Here is a 27,754-nt window from a genome sequence, read left to right as displayed (position 1 = left end):
GCAGGGCAAAGCCCATGCAGGGCTCAAGACACACTTATCCTGGAATGAAAATGACATATCCAGCCCCAGTTCCAGTAAAAGATCTAGAATGTCTTCATGCTTAATATATACATCAGGTGTCCAGTACTCCCAGCTGCCTGGTCAACAACCCTGCACACCTTGCCTCTGCTGAGGTTCCACCTGGTCCACCAAGTCCACGTTGGCGCCTGTGGAGAGTGGGGTGGCCCTGGCTGAACAACGTCTTTCTCTGCTCTTACATGAGATATGAACAACTAAGCTGTCTTCTTGGTGAGATGTCAGCTTACAAGGGAGAGAGCTCAGTGCTAGGATTTGAAAAGGATGAAGAATGCTTTCCGAGCTATCTGTACACTCACCTGCACGGAAAAGGTGAGAGAGGTGCCCTGGAAATGCTTCTCCACCACCGTCCCGACCCTCTGCGCTGCCTGAAACAAATCGGCCACTTCATCGGGATGCAGGTCTCGGAAGCGCTCCACTGGCCGGAGGGGACACACGAGGACATCTGCAGTGAGGTCTGTTAAGGCACACTCTGCTTGCTTAAGGGAGCATTTTTACCGAGAAGTTTATACCCACAGTATCGAATCCCCTTGGCCCAGGGCCTGAGCTTGCAAAGGCTAAGGGATAAAAGAACAAATATTTACCAACCACTGAACTCCAAGGAGTTCAAAGAGAGCTTACAAACATGGTTAATTAAACTTTGAAGGAGAAGTTATGGTGCACAAAAGAAATTCTTTTAAGAGAAAAAGACATCAGTGTTCAGAGAGACTTAAGTGCTGGCTGAAATAATTATGCCACGAGGCAAGATCTATTCCGGACTGTTGTCGCCTGACCTCTCTTCTAAAGCTCTGTTTTCTCAAGCAGCCAAAGGCCTTGGGTTGGAAAAGCAACTGGAATATTCAGTTGGTTTCTCTATGAAAAGTATCACAGTCAAAACTTTAATTTCAATGTCTCTTTAGAGAAATGTGTAATGAAAAGACAATAGTAGTTGTTTCATTTTATTTTTAAAAGGAGTACACACATTCTGAAAATGTACAGCGCACTTCATTTATAACAAGGAGATGTACCACATGATTAAGTAATTTGTGACCAGCAATCCTCAAACAGATTATTAAGAATTCAAAAATAGGTTTGGATGAGAAAAATAGTTGTGTTCTTAAATACATAGGGTTTTGAATTAGATATTTTGTGGGAAACATCGTAAGTTGAATTTAAACTTCTACAGGTGCCTTTGTTGTATTTCTACTGAATTATCAAAATATCGTTTTCCTCTTCTATCAGATAAGTCCTATATAACTAGTTGGATAGCGTGATTATTAAAATTTACCAAATAAATTAAGATTTTAAAAAAAATGAAGAAGGCAGTTGAAGGTAAATCATTAATTTTAAAAAAGCGTTGTTGCTTGTGCAAATGAAACCATCTTAATGTATTCTATTAGTCAGACAAGTCAACATACTCACATTATGGGTCTGAACAAACAACAAAGTCTAGAGAAAAAGGATACAAGTGTGATCATTTGTTGGTAGCAAATAAACATTCAATGCCACATCATCAATAACATTTCAGTTCCTTTTTGTATTTGAACTCATCATAAATGTATGGGTATACACATATAGACATGTATACATACATATGTATACACACACAAGCTACATTAATTTTGATTAGTTTTCAGGTACCAGCAGGAGAAAAAAAGCTACTGCTCTTTTCTGTTTTCTTTCTTTTTTCTTGTTTTAAAAGAGCATGCTTCTGCCTTGAGCCAAGCAGCTAAGGGGCATAATAAAACCACAAGTCTGCAATTGCTCGTCTCACCAGAATATCAAGCATTTTAGCCCACCATACTATTGGTAGGACTCAGGGCCCACGGGAAAATGCACTGAACTCAGCTGGGTGAGCCTGATTTCCATAAGACGAGGGGGAAAAGAAAGAGGGAAAACTGATTAATTTTGCTCATAATCAGGAAATTCATGTCAACAGTAAACTAGGAAAACAAGTATTTGTTTAATCTGAGTTCATTTTTCAAGAGAGGAGAAGGGAGGCCTTCACCCACAGGGCATCTGATACTTAAAAAGATAATTATCCTTCTTTGGCAGGGCTGCTTTATTATCATGGGTCAATGAACCGTTTAGAAATGAAGAATTTCCTTTCATTTCCTTTAAGCAGATTGCCAGCTTCCACTCCCACTGAGTTGCTTTTTTTGTTGATGTTAAAAGAGACCTTTCCCCATCTTCCTCCTCCCTGCTTTAATTTACACCCTCCCTTAGGCTCTGACTTCCCCAAACCACAGCAAGATGACAATTTTGCAAGCTTCCAACAATATTCATAATTACTGTGGTTGGCTGTATCTACACACAGCAACTAGGTGAGGAAGGGAATAACATTTTATTTAAACAACTGCTTACTGTGAAAACTGGTGGAATGAATCTGGCAATCTCTGTGTCTAACTTAACTCTAGTAATATCAATGACATCTGAAAGGTTTTCCTTCAATGCCATAAAAAACTGTATCTTATTACCTGTCCATCTTGCTTGCCCGATGCTAAGAATTAGCTTGACCCAAGTAGAATGAATTAAACTGTTTATGGAACAGAACCGCAATGGTTGAACCTATGAGATGTTTTATCCTGTATATACCTAACCGCAGGGTGATACAACATATACTATTTTTACTTTAACTGAATATTAATATAGAAATGCAACATCACAAAACAGTTAAACAGGCTAAACACATTCTCATTTAGGTGAATATTTCTCACCAACCCATTTAGGCAACATTGTCCTGACATAATATTCCCTTGCAACCCAACCTTTTATTAAAAACTCATCTTATCTACGTACAACACACAGACATTTTGACGCAAAAACTAGTACGATGAAATGCGGATTACTTCCAAGGGTGCTTACTTGGGCAGGTGGTCATGTGTGTGGTCACTGTCTTTGTTCTGTTGGGACCCAGAGGATGGCCACGCAGGCGGGCTCCACATCACTCCACAGGGAGGTAGCCCGGCCTGGCGTTGCACAGGGTGGGGCTCTGGAGCGCCTGGGTGCAGTGTGAGTAGTTGCCCTGACCAGTAGCAGACTTGCTATCCGTCACCCTCCCTGGGGCCATTCCTGGCACTACATGGGCATCAGAAAGTCACGATCAACCATCTTCCCTCAGTTCCTTTACAGCCAGAGCAGAGAGGAGCCTGAGTCTTCACCTCACCAAAAGCGGAATCCCAACTGATGCCTACCTACCTCCTGAGCCTCTTTTTCCTCACTCCTCTCTTGCATACTATACATCTGCCATATTTGTTTTCTTTCTGCTCTTTGAAGACACTAATCTCCTTCCTAGATTTGGAGTTTTTGTCTTGATTATTTGTTCTGCCTAGATCAATTCCCCCTGATCGTCACATGTCTGCTTCTTTCTTATCATTCAGATCCCAATTCCAATGCCACTCTCTCAAAAGAGCATTTACCTGCTATGCAGTTAAAACTGCTACCCGCTTACTCACTCTTACATCACCCTATTTTAATCTTTCCATAGCCGGGGCCACCAGCTGGCAGTTTTCCTGGTTGGATACTATGTACCCAGATGAGAATGCAAGCTTCAGGAAAGTGAAGACTTTGTCTTCTTTACTGCTCTTTCATCACCAGCTACACCACCAGAGACACTTAGTAAGTCTTGCTGGAATGAGAGAATAAATAATAAACCAGACCCTTCTATCAGCCACCTCTGAATACTAAGACTTTGACAAAATAGAGACCACATTCATTTACTTTTCAATCAACTATATAAGATTAGGATAGTCTGCAATATATATTTTTAATTAAAAGAAGTTTATCCTTAAGATCTAGCATGGTTAGAACTAATGTTGGATGAGAGCTGGAGAAATGTAAACTCATTGTTCATGTAAACTAATTTTCATGTGAGCCCAAAGGAAATAAAATTATGAAGGTAAAATCCTTTTTTAAAAACTTTTATAATTAGAAAGAAGCAGTTTCTATACAGAATACTCTGAGTCTCAGATAAACTATATCTATTAAAATGCTGCTTTATATTGTGACTAGGAAGTATAGTTCATTTGTTCATTCAATGAACATTAACTGTCTACCAGTTAAGTGTAGCCACTGTACGAGGCTCTGGGAACAGCAAAGGAGAACGAGAAGGTGTTCCTGTCCTTCCTGTTCAGGAGACATGCACTGAAATACACAACTGCAGTACTGTGTGAGGCACAGACAGAAGCACAGAGGGCTGCAGAAGCAGAGCTGAGCGCCCAGTGCAGTGGGGACCAGGGGCTCCTGAGTAAGGCAAGGGTTCCAGAGTCACAATGGGGAACCTCTCAATGGGACGGGTTACCTCATGGCTACCTGAAAATATAAACAGGTTCATAAAGGTTTCAAAGCAGATCATCATACTTTTTCCTGCAAAGGGCCAGATCATAACTATTTTAGGGTTGCTGGGCCATCATGCCTAAGGAGCCACAGATAACACAACCACTAATAGGTGTGTCTGTATCGCAGTAAACCTTTATTTACAAAATGAAGAGGCTGGCCAGATTTGGCCCGTGGGCCTTGGAGGGTCAACCTCTGATTTAGAGGGATCACATTAGAAAAAAATTAAGTAAAGGAAACTGAAAGTATGGGGGGAGGGTATTCCTTTTCTCCTCAATTGAGGACTATAATGTTATCTTAATAGCATATCGGAAAAATACTATGGTATCTTAAAAAATTACCTTTCTAAGAAAAATATGTGAACACAGTAGAGTATTTTCATGACTCTGTAATAATTCTGATGCTTTAAAAGACGAATCACAACCAGGAAACGTGTTGTGGTATTGACACCACATAGATAAATCACAAGTATTACTCCCCATCGCAACTCAAGTAGTTTCTGCCACTCTCAATTGGAAAAATGAAGCATGTGTTCTGCAAACATGTGAGAACACCAAAACAGCGTGCTACTCACAAATTCTTCCAGAAATAAAACTATTTTCTCAACATAAGTGCACAAGCCTTAGAAGAAAACACCATATTATCCAAAGATGGTGGGCACTGTGTGCTACATGTTGTTCCTAGAGAAACAACCCAGGGAAAGCAAATTAATTTTGAAGAAGAGCAGACAGCTCTTGCAATTCTACTGCCACTGTGTATATGCCAATTGTTTTAAGGTAATATCACAGATGCAACACAATTTAATTTGGAGACTCTTATGCCTTGTTAGTGGGCAAATCCCATATTATGCATAGGCTACAAAAACACACTTTCTCCTGGGTCCTATTTGCATAGAATTAACACCTCTGAAGAGACTTTTTAGCCAACATGCATGATAACCCTCAAAGAAGGTAATCTACTCAATTGAATTTTATATGTTTATCCAGTACTCATCATGTCTGAAGGCCTGTGAAAGGGATTATCAAAGGGGGTCTAGGCTCTCCCTATAGTCTAAAGTAGAGACATTAATTTAGTAATAACATTTTTTTTTAAAGAAGAGAAGGTCAATAATTATTATTTAGTCCTATGGCCAACAAAGGGATTTCTCATAGCAGAAGAAAATCAAAGAAGACGTTTTTGTGCAGGTGAGATTTAAAGTGGACTTTACAAACAGGGAGTGAACCAACCAGAGGGTTGGCTGCAAATGCACTCATCCAACCAGCCCACATCTACAGCCTCCCTTCAGTCTAGGGTTTGTGTGAAAATTTAGGATGCCAGGATGAAGGTGGCCAAGTAACTGACCTTGAAGGGTTCACACGCTATTATCTCAAACTGTCATGTAGCATAAACAGATCACACAACGCAGAGAGACGCATGCTATTGATAGAAATCAGTACAGAATGTTGTGGGAGCACAGAGGAGGCAGAATCTAACTCTGCCTAGGGGTGTTAGATAAACTTTTCCAGTATGGTCTTGCATTCCCATTGTCTAAAATCAGAAACGATTTCTTCAAATTTGGACCAAAATCTGTCCTTGAAAATGGCCTAACAATTTATGTATCAAAGAAAGTTGTGGGGTATCCTTCCTTTGGCCAAAATCACTGTTTCATGTATACATGTACGCTGTTGACTTTATCTTTCCAACAAACCAATGCAGTACAATCATAATCTCTATTTTGCAGATGAAGAAATCATAGTTTACAGGAAATAAGAAATTCGTGCAAGACAGCACATGCCAGATGAGGCTAAGACTAGAACTCAACCCAAGTCTATCTGATTCCAAAGCTCATGTTACTAAGCATAGCACTGTGATGTTACACTTTTTGTAGCTTTCATAACTCAGTCTCTGCCTGTCCTCGTATTAAAAGTGTGCCCTCCATCCCCGGAGTCCTTCTGTCCGTGGAAGAGAATCACACTTTTCATGAAATACAAATATACTGTGCAAAACTCCTAACACCCTGAGAAAAACCCAGCCTCAAATGAAGAAAGCAGGGGAGACATACAACCCCACGGTAGCAGGAGGCCTCAGTGCTGCAAAGGAAGCACTGAGTATGCCCTTGCTCTAACAGGGAGCTTTGAGCAAGGGGACCAAGAATGAGAGAACCACCCTGTATCAGCGGTAGGACGTAAGAGGGATGCAGAGCCTGCATTTTTACCCTTTTCCATCTTTGAGCTTCAGTTTCTTCCAAGTAACTTGGGCTCCCCTGGGCTGACAGATCGGAGGAAGATTAGATATTACAGTCAATGTCAATGAGTCAGGCTGTCAGACACACTGAAATTCCCATTGCTTGCTGGACAGTCTAATAATTGGGAGCCATTGACTTTCTCATAGCCGCATTTATATCACCAAGGACTACCACAAACCAGGTAATGCCTTCTCTTTCCCTCTTCCTCTCTACTCTCTCCACCAGCCCAGAAGTGACTGTCCCTGTCCTTTCGGATGAACACATGTTTTTGCCATGTTACAGTGATGTGGCAACATGCCAGGCCCTGTGCTGAACTCTTGCTGACACACGGCCAATTCAGAATACACACAATGCAAGAAAGAAATCAAAGGGAATCTGTATACCAATCAAACACCATATTAGCACAAGAATCCCTCCCTCCCATCCTCCATGCCCCTTTGCAGAGTGACTTTGCTGCTCCTCTCACCAAGAGTTGGAGTCTATTTCCCTTCCCATTGAGTCTGGGTTGGCCTGTGGCTTGCTTTGATCAGTGGAATGTGATAAAAATGCTGCTATGTGACTTCCCAAGGTCAGGCCTTAATAGACTTTGCAATTTCTGTTTTTTCTGTCTTTTTGGAACCCTGAGACCAACATGCTGTGGAAAATGCCCAGCTAGGCTACTGGAGAACAGGAACCACATGGAGGAGAACTAAGGTACCCCAGCTGATAGCCAACAACTGTCAGAACCTTTAGGCCCAGAAGAGCCACTGACGGACTTCCAACTTCTCTGTAGTTATCTCCTGCTGCAAATTGAACTATCTACAAAACAGGGACTTCAAAGAACATTGCTTGTTTTCTTATCATAATTCGGTGGCTATTTTTTTTTGCTGCTGGTCTCACCTGGGCTTCCTTATGCAACCGCTTTAGGGTGGCAGGTTGGCTTGGGGCTGGGCTCAGCTGGGCCCCTCACTCTATATGCTCTGTCATTCCAATCCAGAGGCAGAATCTCTAAGCCTCTTAAGGCTTAAGGTCTCCCACATTCTATTCGTCAAAGGAAATCACAAGCCAGCCTAGGTTCAAGTTGGAGAAACACACTCCGTCTCCTGATAGGAGGAATGAAAAGACCACACTAAAAGAGGTACGGGCACCTGAAGGCATGCTACACTGGGCGGGGGTGGGTAATTATTACAACAATCTATCACAGTTGGTAACTCTAAAAAGAAGTTCTGGGGATTTTGTAAAAATGAATAGGTGCCCAAGGTATCTTGAATGTCCTCTGTCCTATATGCAGTCAGGGCATTTTAGAACTGGGATTAATCTTAAACATTATTTACCCCAATACCATCCCTGTCAAGTGAAACAAAATGAGGACTAGAAAGGTCACTTGATTTGTTCAAAGTCACACAGTTAGTTGTAAGCACAATTGGCATTGACACTCAGCTGTTCAGCTTCCCAAACCAAAGCTCTTTCCATTACACATTAGATGGCAAAATGTAGCACCTTTGCCACTACGTTCCAATGCTACGTCTATGGCAGACATCAATCATAAACTACACAGTTCTCTCCTGGAACCACAGAGACCCAGAAGGCTTGTCAACCCTGACCTCTGAGCAGTCACCACCAATCAGAGTGGGCCTGTGACAGGAGACTCATGTGTTCTATCTGTGGCTGCCCACACCACGTCATGAACCACAGAAACAACTGCAAAGGTCTGGTGGAGTCAAGAATAAAACAAGATGCTATCAAAGGGAGAACTGTCCCAACTACATCAAATGATCGTTATGCCACTACACTTTTATTCAAAAAAATGTGATAAGTTTGAAATGTGCTCAAGGATAATAATTGATGATTTAAAAAATAATTTTATGAGCATTTCCATGACAAATATGAAGTATTTAAATATAGAGTCGTGACAGAAAAATGGAAATGTACTGATTCAGATGATTAATTAAAGACGACAGCAGAATATTATTCTCAGAGTTGCTCAGACTTGCTCCCATTTATTTTTCCATATCTGATCTATTCTAGGATTCAGAGTAGAAAAGTTGCTAAAATAAATCAAACCATCAACAACATATCACTGATTCCAATGAAGCCGATTCACAAGTGTATATATATGAATATGGAGTAAGTCAGCATCAAATAATATGATGAAGAATTAGTCATTCTTCTGAACTAATAAAAAAAGAAGAGTCTATTCATCTCTACTGCAGATCAGTATGTAGTTTAATGACAAGCAAGGAACTTTCCAGCTTGAAAAGCAGACTTCTGCGGACCCCGTGTAATGAATTATTTGCTCTAACAAATAATCCTAATTCTTGAAAATGTTTAAAATAATTCTTACTGTCACTTCAAAAAACAACACCAGGATGACCGTGAGGTATTTTTAAGAAAAGATTCAATTTATTTAAGTAGCATAGTTGCAGAATTCTGATTTAAAGTAGGTGGCATCTCAAAAGTAATTTACCATTCACAATATAGGCACTTCTGTCATTTTTTTTTTAATAGAAAGGTGGAAATATTATCCAAAAAAATGAACCAATACAACTCTGAAGAAGCATCTTGACAGTTTGGGCCACACCTTTCTTTACAGGATATGAACAAACCCACTTCAGTTAACTCAGAGAAGACTTGATGGAATATTCATCAAGCATAAGCAAAAATGGCATGAATGTAATTTTAAGCAAATTCAATTTCCAGAGTATGATAAATTCCAGGACAGTGTAACTAAGATAATGATAGTATCCTGCTCATACCTGGATCTCAAGGCAAGCATCTCACAAGTATCTTCTAGAATTCTCATGTTGTGTCCTGGAGAATGCTTTGGGCCAAGGACACAAGTCCTTAGTCATCACTGGGAGAGGAATCCCCAAAACTTCTGCACTGATCTGGATGCTCAGAGGGGAGAATCACATTCCTAGAGAGAAGTTAATGGGTGGCTTTCAAAGAAAGTAAAATGAAAGAGGAGCCCGCAGCGGGGAAGCACTCTTGTGCAGATTCTTTAGTTTAAATTTCACATAGTCTGACTATTTCAAGGCAAAAGAATCCTATATTGATTATCCTAAGAGAATCAGAATTGGGAAAAAATTACATGCTTATATTAAACTAAATATCTGGGGGAAAATAAATTACATCAGTAAGGGAAGGAAAGAATATGTAACATTTGTTGGCTGCCTGCTATGTTCTAGCAACAATCAGCAACCCTTTGAAGTAGGTGATACCACCTCCCATTTTTCCACATTCAGAAGTAGAGGTCAAAAAAAGTGAGACTATATATCCAAAGTCACACAGTTATAAAGTGAAAATTCTGGCTAGGGCCTTGCAGTAAAATCGTCCATGATGTTTCAATGCCTCCCAAGGTGATAAAAGTCTCCAGGTACCTAGTGCAGCGTTTACTACAGTGGTTCCCCAGAACACTGCTTCCATGAGATGTTATTGGACACGATTCAAGAAAGAAAAATATGGTGTAGTCAAATAAGATTAAGAAACACTGAATGGGGCTTCCCTGGTTGCGCAGTGGTTAAGAATCCACCTGCTAATGCAGGGGACACAGGTTCAAGCCATGGTCTGGGAAGATTCCACATGCCGCAGAACAACTAAGCCCGTGCGTCACAACTACTGAGCCCATGTGCCACAACTACTGAAGCCCGTGCTCCTAGAGCCCATGCTCTGCAACAAGAGAAGCCACTGCAATAAGAAGCCTGTGCACTGCAACGAAGAGTAGCCCCCGCTCTCCTCAACTAGAGAAAGCCTGCGAGCAGCAACAAAGACCCAACGCAGCCAATAAATTAAATAAATTTTTTTAATTAAAAAAAAAACATTGAATGAAATGAGGTAAAATAGGTTTCTTTACAGCAGGACTCATCAGGATATATCATGTATTAATGTGCATTCTGACTTCTCAAAAAAAAGATACTAAGCAGAATTTCTCATATCTTTTTTTAACAGTAAGACTAATTTTTTTCCTTTTTTTTTGCATAACATTGCATATGACAAGTGTTCCAGAGGATGTTGGGACTACTGAGTAAGCTTTGGGAATACTGAGCATCCTTTACCCTGAACAGAGAGGTGCCTCAAGAGCTCTGCTTTTTAACCAAGAAGTACAGTAAATATCCTACTAATCATAACAGCAAAGCAAGAGGGCCTTCTGCTTAGTGAAATATGCTGAGAAGCTGAGCTTTAAAATACATCAAATGGGACATGGCAGTCATTAGTGCAACTGGCTCACTCTTTCCGTGTTTGCCACATCCAGACACATGACAGGATTATGCTACCTGGATCCTTGTGTTTGGGTGAAGCGTAAGGAATTCTGGCCAAGGAGTTGTGATCAAAAGTGATCATGTCACTTACAAACTACAGTGCTTAACTGCCAGTGTGAGATCCCTAAGCTCTCTTTCCTTCTCCAAGGTGACCAGCAATGTCACTGTGCCTTCAGGATGAGGACCAGGACCGGCCCTACAGCTCAGCAGAGGGCTCTGCTTATCACCTGCTTCTCGCAGGGACTACAGCGAGGTTATTAAAAGGGTTTCAACTCTTTTGCTAACTCCACGTAACTTGTGTAGCTGCTTAGAGCAGTATGTTAAAGAGGATTCCGAGGCCTTGATAGGGATAAGGAGGCAAGAATAGGGGGATTTATTAGTTTTAGCTGCCATGAGGGAAGGAAGAATATCCGCACACACACAAAGGATCTACCATTCTTTAACTAGAAAGCAAAAGAAATACTTTTTCCAAGACTCTTTATCCTCTTCCTTAATGACATGGCATCATTTCTAGGTCTTACAATGTTCTCCGAGTAACCATTACGAAAATTCAGTATTATTGATATGGTCCTGGAAATATACAGAAGTATGTGAACTTTAAATAAGCGTGGCTAGGAGAGTATTGAAAAAGAAACTTACTGCCACGCAGAAGTGTCCGTCCATAATGTGCCAACACAGGAGTGAGAACACACCACAATGACAATGTTGTCAAAATGCTCTCAGGTGTTAAGAGCTGGAGACGTATTTCAATAGAAGAGGAATAAAGTACACTCAGCAGCTGAAAGAAATATTTAAGGATCATTCCTGATGAGAGATTTCTTGTTAAAAAAACTATGTATATACTCTGCTGTGAGAATCACTTCAAAAACTCTGTGAAAAGCTTTTTCGTCTAGTATAGATCAGAAAGTAATGCTAAAGATCTGCAATTCACAGGAGAGCTGCTGGAAAACCACAAGCAAGATAAATAATTTAACAGCACTTTGCCACATACACATCTACCTTCTACCCACTTTGGGAATACGGAGAGGGTACACATTAAGTATCTACTTCCACGGGGTGGGCAGATCGAAACCCAAGCTCCTGTGTAGATAGCGTCCTGCCAGGGCACGTTTTATCAGGTCCTGAAAACCATGGATTCCAACTTCAAGTTTGTTTAGGCCCCTAAAGAGCCGCTGAAAATTCCATTTCCCATCAGATCTGCAGAGCAGTTGGACACGCCAATGAAGCAACCTAACATCATAGTTCAGATACCATGTGAAAGCAAAGAGCAACAAAACTATCAATACAGAACAGCAGAGACTCCTTGATGGGAGAAAAGAAATAGAAAATGGGAGATAGAAAGAAGGACGAAGACCTTAAAAGGGAATATCTAGCAGGTAGCACATTCTGAGAAGACAGGAAACATTCCCTAGGGGTCAGGTTCACCTGGCAGCATGCACAGTATTTGCTGTGGGGTAGGCCTTTAATGACTATTTGATGAGAGAGAGTAGATGACGTGTGTGCTTATTCACTGCTCAATCAAGGAAACCTCTCTTTCTAAGAGACCACTGAACGAGACCAGACTCAACTTACTCACATGAAAATACTTGAGGGAAATGCATTTAAAAAAAAAAAACAAGAAAAGGAAGAAAGAAAGAAAGCTAAGTCCTGAATTCCTAATCCAAAAGATACTCAGCTAAATGTAAATTAGTGCAGCCCCTGCGGAAAACAGTATGGAGGTTTCTCACAAAACTGAACATAGAACTATCATACGATACAGCAATTCCACTCCTGGGTATAGATCTGAAAAAAACAAAAACACTAATTCAGAAAGATACATGCATAACATGTTCATAACAGCAGTATTTATAATTCTCAAGGTATGGAAGCAACCTAAGTGTCCATCAACAGATGGATGGATTAAGAAGATGTGAGATACACACACACACACACACACACTGGAATGCTATTCAGCCATAAAAGGAAGAGGGAAATTTTGCCATTTGCAGCAACATGGATAAACTTGGAGGGCATTATGCTAAGTGAAACAAATCAGTCAAAGAAAGATAAATACTGCATGATATCCCTTATATATGGAATCTAAAAAAATAAAACGAATGAATAAAATTTAAAACAAGAAGCAGACACAGATATAGAGAACAAACTAGTGGTAACCAGTGGAGAGGGAGAGAGAGGGGCAATATAGGGTTGAGGAGGGGGAGGTACAAACTATTGGGTGTAAGATAGGCTCAAGGGTGTGTCGTACAACACGGAGAAGGCAGCCAATATTTTTGATCACCTGTAAATGGAAAGTAACATTTAAAAATTTTATTAAAAAAAATTTTACACTAAATAAAACAGTCCAACCTTTCCCTTGGAAAAAATAAAAGACACGCAGCTAAAGGCACAGCAAAAAATAAATGTAAGATGCCCTTCCCTCACATACCAAAGGTGGTTCTTACACTTTAAGTGGAAAACCTGTACACCATTAACTCACTGGAGCTTGGAAAGATCTGAGAATAACAATGTTCTATGCTCTTCTAATGACCATGGTGAAATCACTTCTGACATGTACAAATGTTGATAGAAAAATTATTTCTTTCAAAAAACAGAGAGCCTTAATTACGTGAACTCGGCATTCTCACATATTCTGAATTTAACCATCCACCCCTTCAAAACAATGTCCGTCCCCCGTGAGTTAGCAATCTGAAAGGAATGATGTGAGAATATTTCATAGTGAAAAGTATTCAACAAGTGTTTAATGAATGACCTTCTCAACGAATTACTAAGGGAAGCCCATAAAGCCAAATTTTGGAGGAAAGGGTAAAGACAAAACACTTTTTTAAAGAACTTTTATTGAGATATAATTGATATACAATAAACTGCATATATTTAAAGTGCACGATTTGATATTTTTTTTCTTACCAGTAATGTATATATGGTGCTCTCAATCTCCCAATTCATCCCACTTCAACTTCCCTCCCCCCACCCCAGCTTTTCCCACTTGATGTCCATATGTTTGTTCTCCACATCTGTGTAAAGACAAAACACTTTTTATGACTTTGTATGTTTTTAATTTATTCATGAAGTATGAACTAATTAAGAGCATCCTACTTAGTAGGTAATGTGTAAGACACTAAGAACACAGCACACACCAGCCATAAGCATCCCTTCCCCTCCAAAGGTGCACATTCTAGAGGGTGAACAAACAAAAGGCAAGAAACAGATCCAAATGTACTCTCTACTGTGAAAGAGACAAGGGTTGAGAGGAAAAAGCAGAGGTGCATTGATTGATACAAAGGCAAGCACATTCCAAGACAGCACTGCTTAAATTGGGAACAGGTTTGGCCTGTTTATCTGGAGTGTCAGGAAAAGTGTGCAAGCTCTCTGCAGCTTTGGTTGGCAGTTTGGATTTATTCTATGTGCCTGGGGAAGCCTCCAAAACATTTCAGGCAGTGGGGAGTGGAGGTTTATGACAGAATCTGAGTTCTCTTTTAGAAAGATCACTCTAAATGCTGTGTAGAGAGAATAAAAAAAAAAAAAAGATTCAATCAAAGCAAGGATGAAAGCTGAAGGCCATTGGGGATGTCTTTACAGGAGACTGGATGAGAGATTCAAAACAGGCCTGGACTATGGTAGTGGCAGTGGAGGTGCAGAGAATTTGAGATACATTTCTGAGACAGGAGAAACAGGACTTACTGATGTGGGTGGGGGGCAAAGGAACGGGGGATCAAAGAAGACTCGAGGGTTTTGGCTTGAGTAGGTGGAGGGTAAGTGATGTGATTTAGGAGATTGGGGAAGGGAGGCTATGTCATATGGCTCACCATTTAGAGACCCTACCTTCCTGAATTTACAGATCTCCCAGAACCAACTAAATGGACTTTCCTAACCTGGGTGTGTAGATGGACTCCAGGGCATCTATGAATCTCCAGAAATTGTTTGCAAAATGGTGGTGGCGGGGGGGAGTGTGTGTGCTGTTCTCCTGTGGTCTTCACCATTCAAAACAATTCTAGAATCACTCATTTAAATTATCAGAATTATCTGAAATTCATCCCCAAGAGGGATTAAAAACAAGCTCACACTTTTATTCATGTTAGCTTAGAATTTAATAGACCCACTTCTGAAGAGTGAAAAAAAGTTTACTCTATGTCTGAGCAACATGTTCATGAGAATGCAACCTCCACAGAAGATAAACTAAAGATTTTTTTAAATAGCCTAACACTAAAGTCATTTTAATCTGATTCAGCAGTGAACAATTTAAGGCATGTCTCTTCCAACAAAAGACAGCTGGACACATAAAGATGACTGTGTGACCCATTCAAAATTAAAGAATGGGCTAAATTATTAACAACAATAAAAATGCAGAAAATCCTATGAGGAAAAAAAAAAGAGTGAAAACTCTAAGTAGCAAGTGATTTCTAAATGTTTCCAAAACAGGAAGCAAAAGACATTTTCATGTTACTCTGGTAACTTCCAGAATAGAATAAGTTATCAGGCAGCCTCTAAAAGCAAAAAGGCAATTCGTTAAAAAAAAGAAAAAATTTAAAAAAATAAAATTTCAGCAATGAACAACATTGCCAGAGTGTCAACAAAGCAGGCTTTGTCAAGATAGTGATTTGTATGCAAATATAGCTCAGCATTTATCACTAAATCCCCAAAGCCTGCAAATGGAAAAAAGTCTTGTTCTTTCCATCTGCTTAAACTCTTATCCTAATAAAGTCAACTGCAATGACAGAAGAGGTTCTGACTGCTCTAAAACAATAATAATAGAAGAAGTGTATTCAGAAATAGAGTTTCAAACCAGAAACAACTCAGCCATCCTTTGTTCCTCTAATCTCTTAGCCTAGTGTCACCGTTAATGCTGGGTTAATATTTATACCAACTTTACATGGGTATTATAAGGTTTGGGGGTTTCGGAGTTTTGTTTGTCTTTTAAGAATAGCATATTTCAGACCATAAAGTAAAAGCTGAACAATGGTCGCTTAAAAACAGTCAACAGAAGTGAATTCCTTAAAGACCTCCTCTGTTCAGCATACCCTGTTTGCAACGTGGGTATGTGATTTAAATATCATTGCTCACCAACATGTGTTATCATTTAGAACCTGGAACTTCACTGATTCCAAATTTAAACCCTCACCCTTATTTTTGCACAGTCCATTCTCTCATATTATCTCTGTCTGTATTTCCTTCCCCATTACAATCTAGAACATCACTGGAGGCAGGGTCTAGGAAGTATCCTATAATTTCTTCTTCTTCTCTAGTTTTAACCGTCTGAATTTTTCAAAACATAATTTTTAACAATAAAAAGCCCTCAAAACACAAAACGAGCCCTGTAAAATATTTAAAATACATAAATTCATTTAGAATTTGCAACTTTTTGAGACCCATCATTTTTCAAGTTCTGTGTCTAGACAGCACAGCATATAATACGGTTTGCCTAACGTTTAAATTAGGAGACCAAATAATCTAAAAGGATCTACAAAAGTACCAACTTCAACTCAAGGTTTCTACATAGTTGAATTTCATTTTGTATAAAACTGGAAAAAAATATTTGAGCATGCCTAAGGAAAGCAAAACTTGTGGAAACAGATGTTCTGGCAATTCTGTAAGAGTTTTGCGTTTCTATATTATCATTCCTCCTGCAGGATCCTAAAACTCACTCTCATTTTCTTTATATGCTCAGATCAAAAACGTATCTTTGCCACCCATCAGTTTTCTGGCATGGAAAATCAGACACTGGCCTAAATCTCTCATCGCCATCACTACCGTCATCACCACCATCTCTGTCATCAGCACTGAAAGGAAAGTTGAAATTTCTTGAATCACAATCATTGCTAAAATAAGTGTCAGAGATTTCTTATGGATGACTAAAAGTTCCTCCGGGAGGCTGCAAATTCAAATACTATGCCAGAGAGTAGAGAGGTTCCATCATCATTAGTGTTTCTACATGGAAAAAACACAAGCCTCTCTCTGAAAAGATACTCAGAATCTCATCTGGTTCAGCTTAATACATGAAAAGGGGGAAATATGGGGACATATGTATAAATACAGCTGATGCACTTTGTTGTACAGCAAAACTGGTACAACAGTGTAAAGCAATTATATTCCAATAAAGAGCTTAACCAAAAAAAAGGAGGGGGGAATTTAAATTGAGAGGAATTAGTATTACAGATATTCAGTGTTAGTCTTATTCCATGTCACTTCTTTCAGTCTGTCAGTGATTGGTCGCTGTGCATCTGTCACTCAGTCACACACAGCCAGCAAAGTATGCAGTTGTGTTGCCTACTGGTCTTCCACTGATTAAACCCTGGTGACATTTTATAAAAATAGACAATCAGAAGAGGGAATTGGCCAACAGCTGTGAAAAGTGCCACAAAGAAACAAAAACTGATGATGCAGGAAGTGAAGTGTGAATGAGTCGTACATTAAGTTACAGAAGAAACAGCTGACTCTGGGGACCATGTTGCTGCTCGAGAGACTCTAGATGTGCAGCCAGAGGAGCTTAGTGAAGGCAAACTTACTGACAAAAATGTAGCAAGTGATTATGATGGAAGATGTACCAGAGCAAGTGATGCCAGCAAAAAAACCTCAACATTGTAAATTAAAAAAAAAAAAAAAAAAAAAAAAAAAAAAACTTTGTATTTTACCACACTGAGAGCATGAAGGATAAAAAGTTGGAAACTGATCCAAAGAAAGAAAGGAGTGTGACAATTTGCCAAGGCATAGAAAAGATGCTCAGTCTGTGTCGAAAGTCATACTACCAGGAAAAGAAGGCAAGTGTTGTGTGAACTACTCTTGATACCTGTTTTCCAAAGGAAAAAAAAATGCCCTTTAATTTTCAATATTTCTAATGTTTTAAATTACACTGTACTGGTATTAATATGTTGCATAAGTATTAATCTTAATATTATTTTCCAGTACAGTTTTAACAGACAATACAATAGTTTTAAGTGTCTTGATGAAAATCTTAAAGGTCATGGAACCATCATAATTTTCACCATTGATGATTAAGATTGCTTTCCATGGTTCCAGTTTACACGGCCATTTTTCAGTCCCACACTGCTGTACACAGTGAAGTCTGTCTGTACTTCAAATTCATGAAGAACACTGGGTGGGGCAAATAAAAGTAATGGCTAATGGGCCACAAATTTAAAACCTATACCAGGATCTAGTGTCATATTCAATGTGCATCTCAGTAATAGCAGGAGAGAGTGGACTGAAGAAATTCAAAGATTATAAATGGTTTTAAAAAGATGTATTCTTTGGGCTTCCCTCGTGGTGCAGTGGTTAAGAATCCACTTGCCAACGCAGGGGACACAGGTTCAATCCCTGGTCCGGGAAGATCCCACATGCCGCAGAGCAACTAAGCCCGTGCACCACAGCTACTGAGCCTACACTCTAGAGCCCACAAGCCACAACGACTGAGCCCATGCACCACAGCTACTGAAGCCCACACACCACAACTACTGAAGCCGGTGCTCCACAACAAGAAAAGCCACTGCAATGAAAAGCCCACACACCGCAACAAAGAGTAGCCCCCACCGGCCACAACTAGAGAAAGCCCGCATGCAGCAAGGAAGACCCAAATAAATATTAAAGAAAAAAAAAAAGAAAGATGATTCTTCCAACATTCTGTCCAGGAAGGGTACACCTACTGTTATATGCTCCTGAATTCTCCCAACAGACTGGCAAAAATAAAGTTGACGATTTATTTTTTCCCCAAATAGTTTAGTTGAGAACTGCATGTTATCAAACCTTCTGATCCCTGAATGCATCATTAAATCTGCCATCAAGCATTAAGTCTTCTCCACCAAATGTTCTCCTGTACACTATGCTGTGAAGGGAGCGGATTACACAACGGTAACGTCAATACCGGGCATGTCCTCTATTTCACATGCATGATGAACAACAAGCGAAATTCCTGCCCAAATCCTTGGTTTGAGACAACAAAGAAGATGTAGATGTAGCTGTATCCTGCCCCTCACAATTCTCTATGAAAGGCCGTTTCCATAGGGCATCACCTGCCACTAGTCCAAAAGCTCTTTAAAAACAAAGACCACATCTCATTCATCCCTCAATCCAAAGGTCAACACCTGGAGCCCTGGTTAGGTCTCATATTAAATGTTACCTCTTAGGGGACCTGTCCATTCCACTTAAAGCACTCTTCATCCATAACTCTTCATGTGTTTGTGTCTTTCAGAACCTGTTTCAAACACTGGACTTGTAGTATTCGCTTATATTTACTTATTTCCTACCTAGAATAGAAACTGGAATGAGACCAGGAGTCAATGTTTCATCTGTCTCCTAGCACCCAGCTGCATTCCTGGACCAAAAGCACTCGCTAAACACTGAATCAATGGGTGGCTGGGTGGGCGGGTGGTTTGATGAAATGTCTGTTTGAGTGAATGACTCTTTGAGTGAATGTCTGTTGAAATAAATGACTGATTAATAAATGAATTAAAGTGAAACTATTATCTTACTTTACTAAGTAAAAGGTAGATAACTGTGATTCTCCTAGATGATGTTTCACACCCACAAAAAGAAAAGTCTCTGGGCTGTCCTCCTTTTCCTAAGCTTTGCCCTCAGACAAATCTAAACATGAGAATTCTTCCAGTCGGTGAGCTCCCCACATCCAGCCGACCATTTACTAAACTACAAGATGGAGGAGTTTCACTTCACAGCAGCATGTGTGAAAACAGCTTGGGAATTTTTGTTGAGAATAAGCTCAAGATGAGTCGACAGAGAAATGTTGTTTCCACAAAACACATTTTATCTCAGACTGTGAATGCAAGTTTGGTATTGGGTTGAGGGATGCGATTTCTCACTCTGATCTTTGTTGGTATGGAGTTTTCTGTCAACTTGGGAACCACCAGGGACAGTATATAGCACATTCACAGAAGGAATACGCATAGATGTGGAAGAACAGAGAAAAAGGAAGGGAACATACAAGGGCCAATCTTCAAATCATAGCAGTGGAAAGGCTGTCATTTAGGAAGGAGAGAAGATGCAGGTTAACTGACAAGTAAACAGTAGAAGAGAAAGCAACTACTAAATGGTAGAAGAGGAGAGAATCTGAATCCTGCATGTGTGATGCGGAGAGACCCAAATCTAGATTCATGTGCCATTTCTACCACATTTTACCTATTTGATTTTTGGAACTCATATAAACTCTGAGTCTCAGTGACCTCATCTGCAGAATGGGTATTATCTATTCTGCTTGAACTATATATTTCTAGGTAACCAAAGAGCTCCAGAGATGGAAAATTATTTGAAGTTTTTCAGCACTAAAAGTGAAAGGAGTAACAGATTTTCTAACCCTAATGAAACAACTGAATTATGTGAAATTATTAATGGTTGATTCAGGGCTTAGTTCAGGGGTTCTTACCATGTGGGGAGTGGGGGTAGAGTTCCAGGGACACTTAGGAAAGATGCATGGAGAGAAGAAAGGAAATACATAAAGATGAATGAGAAAAAAAGCACTTATTTGTTTTCACTAACTTCTAACTGAAATTTTACATCTCCTTAAATCACAAATGTAAGCAACAAACCATAGTAACAGTAGTGCTTATGATTTTTTCATAACATTTATCACACATATTTTAAACAATATAAAGTGATAACTTTATGGTTATTGCAGATATCTTGAAATATTATTTACTCCACAATGATTCAACTCCATGAGCATTACAAAATTCTAGCAGTCATTATATCTGCCACCAGTTCTGGTTATTTACTATGTAAAAAAGGAGTATTTCACTGTGTCATAAATTTGCTCTTTAATATTATACTAACTGTTATTCAGCAACATCAATTTCCTTTGTGTTTTTAGAGGCTTAATTTTCCTCCTTTAAAAACATTATTGGGAGAAGAGAGCTACAGGTTTTGCAAAGTGCCAAAAGGGACCCCTGACAAAAAAGAACTCCTGCTTTAAATGAAAGATTGATGGGAACTTTATAATGGGGGGACTAGAATGTCACTACCTAAATGTGTTGATCAATTTCAGGACCCTAAGAGTGGGACATCCAGACATTGTGCCTCCCTTACAAGATGTGATTTAAAGCACACAGCACTACTACAAACGCTTGGAGCTGAAAATAATCCTTAGACTACACTGTTTAGTGGAACTTTCTGAGACTATGGAAATGTTTTATGCACATGCTACCCAATATTTCAGTCACAAGCTACACCTGAAATGTGGCCAAAGCAAGTGAGCAACACATTATTTAATTTTTAAAGATTTTTATTTGATACTTATTTAAATAGTCAGATGTAGTTAGTATCTACGCTACTAGACAACCCTCCTTAGAGCTAACTTACATTTTACAAAACACAAAATATAGAAAAACAAGTCAAATAACACCAAAGGAAAGCAAACAGAAAAATTCAGATTATAGAATGGTCTATAGGAAAACTGAGTTTTTAAAAAAAATTAATGTCTCAAAAATACTGTATTAAAAAAATACTAAAGTAAATAAGCAAATATAATGTGAAGATCTTACTTGGATTCTGATGCAACCAACAGATGATAAAAAGACATTTGGAAACAGTCATAGAAACTTGAACATAACATTATATCAAAAAATTAGAATTTTGTAAGATATGATAATGGTGTTCTAGTTATATTAGGATATTTCTATAGTTTTTAAAGGTGCATACTGATATATGTAAAGTTAAGATCAAACTATTTCTAAGAACTGCCTTAAAATATCTGAGCAAAATCGAAGAGTATAGATGAAGCAAGTATGGCAAAATCAAGATAACCATTGAATCTGATTTAAGGTAAAAGGGCATCCTTTATACTATTCTTACTACTTTTGAGTATTTTGAAGTAACCTACAATGATTTTTTTTATAAACTTATAAATTTATTTATTTATTGGCTGTGTTGGGTCTTTGTTGTAGCACATGGGCTTTGTTTAGTTGCGGCGAGCAGGGGTTACTCTTCATTGTGGTGCGTGGGCTCCTCATTGCCGTGGCTTCTCCTGTTGTGGAGCACAGGCTCTAGGCATGTGGGCTTCAGTAGTTGTGGCTCATGGGCTCTAAAGTGCAGCCTCAATAGTTGTGGCGCACAGGCTTAGTTGCTCCACGGCACGTGGGATCTTCCTGGAGCAGGGCTCGAACCTGTGTCCCTTGCATTGGCAGGTGGATTCTCAACCACTGCGCCACCAGGGAAGTTCCATCCTCCAATGACTTTTAACTGTGACAATGCACTGGCTACAGCGACTGACACACAGTAAGCACTCAATACATGTTAATAAGCAGTTATTGGCATCATCATTATTATTCATGATCCCTAAAGCCCAAACTACGATCAATTAGTAAGCATAAAAGTTAGCTTTGGGCTCAATATAGGAACAAGTGTTTTAAAAGTGAGAAGTCTCTGAAGATGGAAATACACTGTCTCCAGAGATGGTGGCCCACAGCATACTTGTAATAACAAAAACAGCAGCATATACTCAGCACTTATGACGTGGCAGACCTGGGTCTGAGCCCTTTCCACATATTCCCTCATTTAATCTTTGCAACAACGCCATAAGGAAGGTACCCTTACTATCCTCGACGGAGCAATGCCAGCAGAGATTGATCACTCGCTGAGAATGCTGCAGAGGAGGGTCAAGGTGAATGGCTTTGCTAGTTGCCCTTTACCATCCCTGACAACCCTGAACTCTTCTGATTCAATGAACATGTCACTCAAATGAATTGTGCAGGCTAAGCCAGCTGGCTCCCACACAGCCAGGGAAGAGAGAGCAATTCTTCGTTTCACTTATTGAAAGGTCTTTAAGCATCACCTTTCCCTTTCAAGCGGGAGACTAAACCCCTCAAGAATTTAATTATCTGTAAGCAGGGGGATAATATGATCAAGAAAATGCTACATTTCAACTACTTCATTTATCCACTTTCAAATTTCCCATAAATTAGAGGGAAACATCTTCCCCAGGCTGCCATTTGACCAAGAAATGCCTGTGGTATATCTTTGTCAACATGTTTCAGAATATAAATCCAGATTACAAAAACTAAAGTTGGTATAAAAGCTGTCGTCATATATTATATTATTTGAAAAGAAATATTGGTGACCTTATCCAGTATGACTGTTATAATAGTAATAAAATTGAATCTTGGAAGATTACACTTCTGGTCAAAGTAGTAAAATCTGACCTTATTCTATTCAACATTGACATTTATTATATTAATTCACATGTAAAAAACTGCATTAAAATGATATTAAATCCCTGGTTAGAAATGGGAATGTTTAAGAACTTCAGAAATAAGATTTAACTTTACCAGCCATTCACAGCATTAAGCCTGTTTGATGCAAATCAAACTAAATTTCCTTCACTAGTCTCTGGTTCAGTTCTAACTTTATTATTATTACCACCTCATTTGTACAGAATTTTTTTTTTCCTGATGTCCCTTCAAACATTTTATAAACCTTAACTTATCTTCATCACACTCTGGAGAAAAAGATAACACAGAGCAATGACTACACAAACTTGACTTGGAGGATCAAACCATCTGCTCATGGCAGAGAGATTCTCTTCACCCCAGTAAAATCACGCTTAATGCTGAGTTCCTATCAGTCACTGTATAAGGTCCCAGGAAGAGTACCAAGGTCAGGTCTGAGGGACCACAGAACGTGGAATGACACAGTGAATTAAAGGCAAGGCTCAGACACACGGCCAAGGTTTGTTTTCTCTTAATCATTAGCCCAAAGTCCCAGGCTTGCCATGGTAGCTCTCAGCTCTTTCCAATTTCTCTCCCCATTCTTGCTAACATTTCCAGGCTCCAACCAAAATCAACTTTTTGCTGCATATTTCCTCATACCTTAGCTAATATTGTTTTCTGCTCTGAATATCTTTGTCCTTTATATTATTAGATTAGGCTAAGTATTGTTGTGATAGCAAGCAAGTGGCTTGTAACGACCAACTTCCTGCCTGTACTGGTTCACTGTGGCCAGTAGATCAGCTCTGTCCACCTTTACTACTCAGGCATCCAGGCAGACAGAGCAACCACTAACTCAAACATCACTAGGAAGCATGCCAGGGCAAAAGAAAACTGTAGGATCTTGCACCAGAAGTTAGGTACTTGGTCCCAAAGTGACACGACGCATAGTCATAACTAGTCATGAACCACAAGCGCAATTCAACCATGTGCCTGGACGGAAGGAGAAGTGAATATATTTGGCCACCACAACCAATGACTTCTTATTTCCACATCTCCCAAGTCTTAGAATTCTTCCATATACAGGGTGGCTTCTGCTTCCTCAGAGACAGCCCTGGTACCGCTCGCTGAAAAGGAAACTGTTCACACTCTTAATATATACAGCACTTTATTTTACCTCTTAAGCACCTTGTGACTCTATGAGAAGAGTGTCTCCACTGGGATTCTGTGCTTCCCACAATGCCTTGCTGGAATGACCAAATGAGGCTCTCTGCATAATGAGAGGTTCATCTCCAAAGATTTCAAATACCCCGGATGCCAGTAACATTTGATATGTAATAAACCCTTTTTTTTTTTTAACATTTTCTTCTTATTTATATTACAAAGACACTTAAGACATCATTAAAAAGATCATAAAGATAAAATAAAAATGAGCCCATCATCCCACCACCCTCAACCAATAACTGTTTTCATTTCTTTTCCCTTTAGCTTTGTTTAAAGAATATCCATGTTCTTTATGTATCTGTACTCAGGGTGCACAGAGAGATAGGGAGAAATCTAAACAGAAGATAAGCGACTGCCCAGTCAACATGCTTTTTAGCCTCCCCCAAGGCATGAACACATCAGGTCATATCTTAAGACTTACTTGTATTTTCCACAACATGTGTGCCAGTGACTTAAAGATTTAAGCTATTTACCAGTCACCTTCATTCAGAAATAACAGCACATGTATCCTTCACCACCAGTTCCACTCCTTGACTCAGCTCTAGAAGAAATTGCCTCTAGTGATAAAAGCTTGGTTTCCATCATTAGGAGAAGGAAAACAAGTAAGACTATGTGCTATATCTTGGACAATTGTGGAGAATATCAGTGGAAGGAAGAAAACTGCCAATGTTACCTTGTTTTGGTTCACTGTTAAGACACCATTAACAAGACCCAACAACATGAAAGTTTTAACCACGCTCTTGAATTTATTTTATTGTCCTTCTGTTTTATTTGACTCATCCACTTTATTTTCTAATATGTCAATGGTTCTAATGGGAAAAGTAGACAACATGCAAGAACAAATGGGGAATGTAAGCAGAGGGGAGTTTTTAAGGTGGTGAGTTATTTCGTATGATACACTAATGGGGAATGCATAGCACTGTGTTTCTGGTTTTTGTTGCTTTTTAATTTTTTAATAAACTTATACCCCTTTCACCCATTTCTCCCACCCACCACCCTGTCACTGGTAACCACCAATCTGATCTATCTATAAGCTTAATTTTTTCATTGTTCTTTTGTTTTTGTTTTTAAGATTCCACATATAAGACAGATCATATGGCATTTCTCTGCCTGACTTACTTCACATAGCATAATGCCAACTAGGTCCATCCATGTTGTCACAAACAGCGGGATTTCATTCTCTTTTGTGGTTGAATAATAGTCCATTCACACACACACACACCCCTCTCCCCCACAACTTCTCCATCCATTCATCCAACTACGGACACTTCGGTTTTTCAATATCTTGGCTATTGTAAATAATGCTGCAATGAACATGGGGGGTGTATATACCTTTTTGATTTAGTGTTTTCATTTTCTCTGGATAAATACCTAAAAGTGGAATTGCTAGGTCATAGAGTAGTCCTATTTTTAATTTTTTTAGGGACCTCCATACTGTTTTCCATAGCGGCTGCACAAATTTATTTCCCCACTGAAAGGGCACAAAGGTTCCTTTCTCTCCACATGCTTGCTGACACTTGTTATTTCTTGTGTTTTGATAATAGCCATTTTAACAGGTGTGAGGTGTCCTTTCATTGTGGTTTTGATTTGCATTCCCTAATAATTCATTATGTTGGGCATCTTTTAATGCATCTATTGACCATTTGTATGTCTTATTTGGGAAAAATGTCTATTCAGATCTTCTGCCCACTTTTTAACTGGATTTTTTGTTTTCTTGCAATTGAGTTATATGAGTGCCTCATATATTTTAGATGTAAACCTCTTATCACCTATAAAACTGGCAAATAATTTCTCCCATTCAGTAGTTTTTTAGTATGATGTATTCCCACTTGTTTATTTTTGCTGTTGTTGCTTTTGTTTCTAGTGTTAGATTTAAAAAAAAATCATTGCCAAGACCTATGCCAAGGAGCTTACCATTTAGGTTTTCTTCTAGGAGTTTTACAGTTTCAGGTCTTACATTCAAGTCTTTTATCTATTTTGAATGAATTTTTTGTGTATGGTATAAGACAGTGGTCCAGTTTCATTCTTCTGTATGTGGTTGTCCAATTTTCCCCAACACCATTTACTCAAGAGTCCTTTCCCAACTGTATATTCTTGCCTCTTTGTTGCCTCCTTAATTGACCACATATGCCTGGGTTTATTTCTGGACTTCCTCCTCTCTTCCATTGATCTATATGCCTGCTTTTAGGTCAATGCCATACTATTTTATTTGCTATAGCTTTGTGATACAGTTTGAAACCAGGGCATGTGATGCCTCTGGCTTTGTTCTTTTTCAAGGTTGCTTTGGCTGTTTGGGGTTTTTTGTGGCTCCATACAAATTTTAAGATTGTGTGTACTATTTCTTTGAAAAATGTCATTGGAATTTTCATAGAGATTGCCCTGACAGCTTTAGTGTTTTCTATATATAATATCACATCACCTGCAAATAGGACAGTTTTACTTCTTTCTTTCCAATTAGGATATCTTTCATTTCTTGTTCTTGGCTAACTGCTCTGATAAGACTTCCAATACTAGGTTGAATAGGAGTGGTGAGAATGGGCATCCTTGTCTTTTTCCTGCTCTTAAAAAAAAGGCTTTCCTCTTTTCAGCACTGAGAATAATGTTAGCTATCTACTTGTCATACATGGCCTTTATTGCCTTGAGGTAAATTCATTCTATACCCACTTTGTTGAGAATGTTTTTCATAAAATGTTTGTTGAATTTTTACAAATGCTTTTTCTGCATCTATTGAGATGGTCATATAATTTTTATCCTTTATTTTGCTAACATGGTGTATCTCATTGACTGATTTGTGGAAGTTGAACCATCCTTGCACCTCTGGAACAACCCACGTGATCATGCTGTATGATCCTTTTAATGTATTGCTGAATTCACTTTGCTAATATTTTGTTGAGGATTTTTGACATGTATGTTCATCAGGGATATTGGCCTGTAACTCTCTTTTCTTGTGGCATCCTCGTCTGCTTCTGGTATTAGGGTAATTCTGGTCTCATAAAACAAGTTTGGAAGAGTTCCCTCCAAAGAGTTCCAAAAAATCTTCTAACTTCTGGATAAGTTTGAGAAGGACTGGTTATTAATTCTTCTTTGAAGGTCTGGTAGAATTCACCAGTGAAGCTGTCTGAACTTTCATTTGTCAGGAACTTTTTGATTACTGATTCAATCTCCTCATTAGTAATTTGTCTGTTCAGATTTTCTATTTTATCACCATTCATTCTTGGTAGGTGGTATGCTTCTAGGAATTTATAAATTTCTTCTAGGTTGCTCAGTTTGTTTACATGTAATTGTGCATCATAGTCTCTTATGGTCCTTTGCATTTCTGTGGTATCAGTTGAAATGTCTTCTCTTTCATTTCTGATTTTATTTATTTGAGTCTTCTCTCTTTTTTTCTTCGTGAGTCTAGCTAAAGTCTGTCAATTTTGTTTATCTTTTCAAAGAACAAGATCTTAGTTTTATTGAGATATTCTATTATCATATTAGTCTCTATTTCATTATTTCTGCCCTAGTCTTCACTATTTCCTTTGCTCTACTAACTTGGGGATTTG

The 27,754-nt window shown here is 39.0% G+C and overlaps 1 protein-coding gene across 3 annotated transcripts in view; it reads right to left on the bottom strand.

Annotated features, from left to right (window-relative positions):
- The window catches only part of FHIT (fragile histidine triad diadenosine triphosphatase), a 1,404,433-nt gene that overhangs the window by 281,767 nt on the left and 1,094,912 nt on the right, over positions 1–27,754 (bottom strand). For all 3 annotated transcript variants that reach the window (XM_057705524.1, XM_057705526.1, XM_057705525.1), the window contains exon 5: positions 375–520. In XM_057705524.1, the coding sequence (XP_057561507.1) occupies positions 375–520 (146 nt within the window). The remainder of the gene's footprint in view (positions 1–374; positions 521–27,754) is intronic.

The sequence above is a fragment of the Hippopotamus amphibius genome, chromosome 13 (assembly GCF_030028045.1).
Source record: "Hippopotamus amphibius kiboko isolate mHipAmp2 chromosome 13, mHipAmp2.hap2, whole genome shotgun sequence".
Classification (NCBI taxonomy): Eukaryota; Metazoa; Chordata; class Mammalia; order Artiodactyla; family Hippopotamidae; genus Hippopotamus; species Hippopotamus amphibius.
The sequence above is the reverse complement of the archived record's forward strand: the minus strand, read 5'-3'. Positions and strand labels throughout refer to the sequence as shown.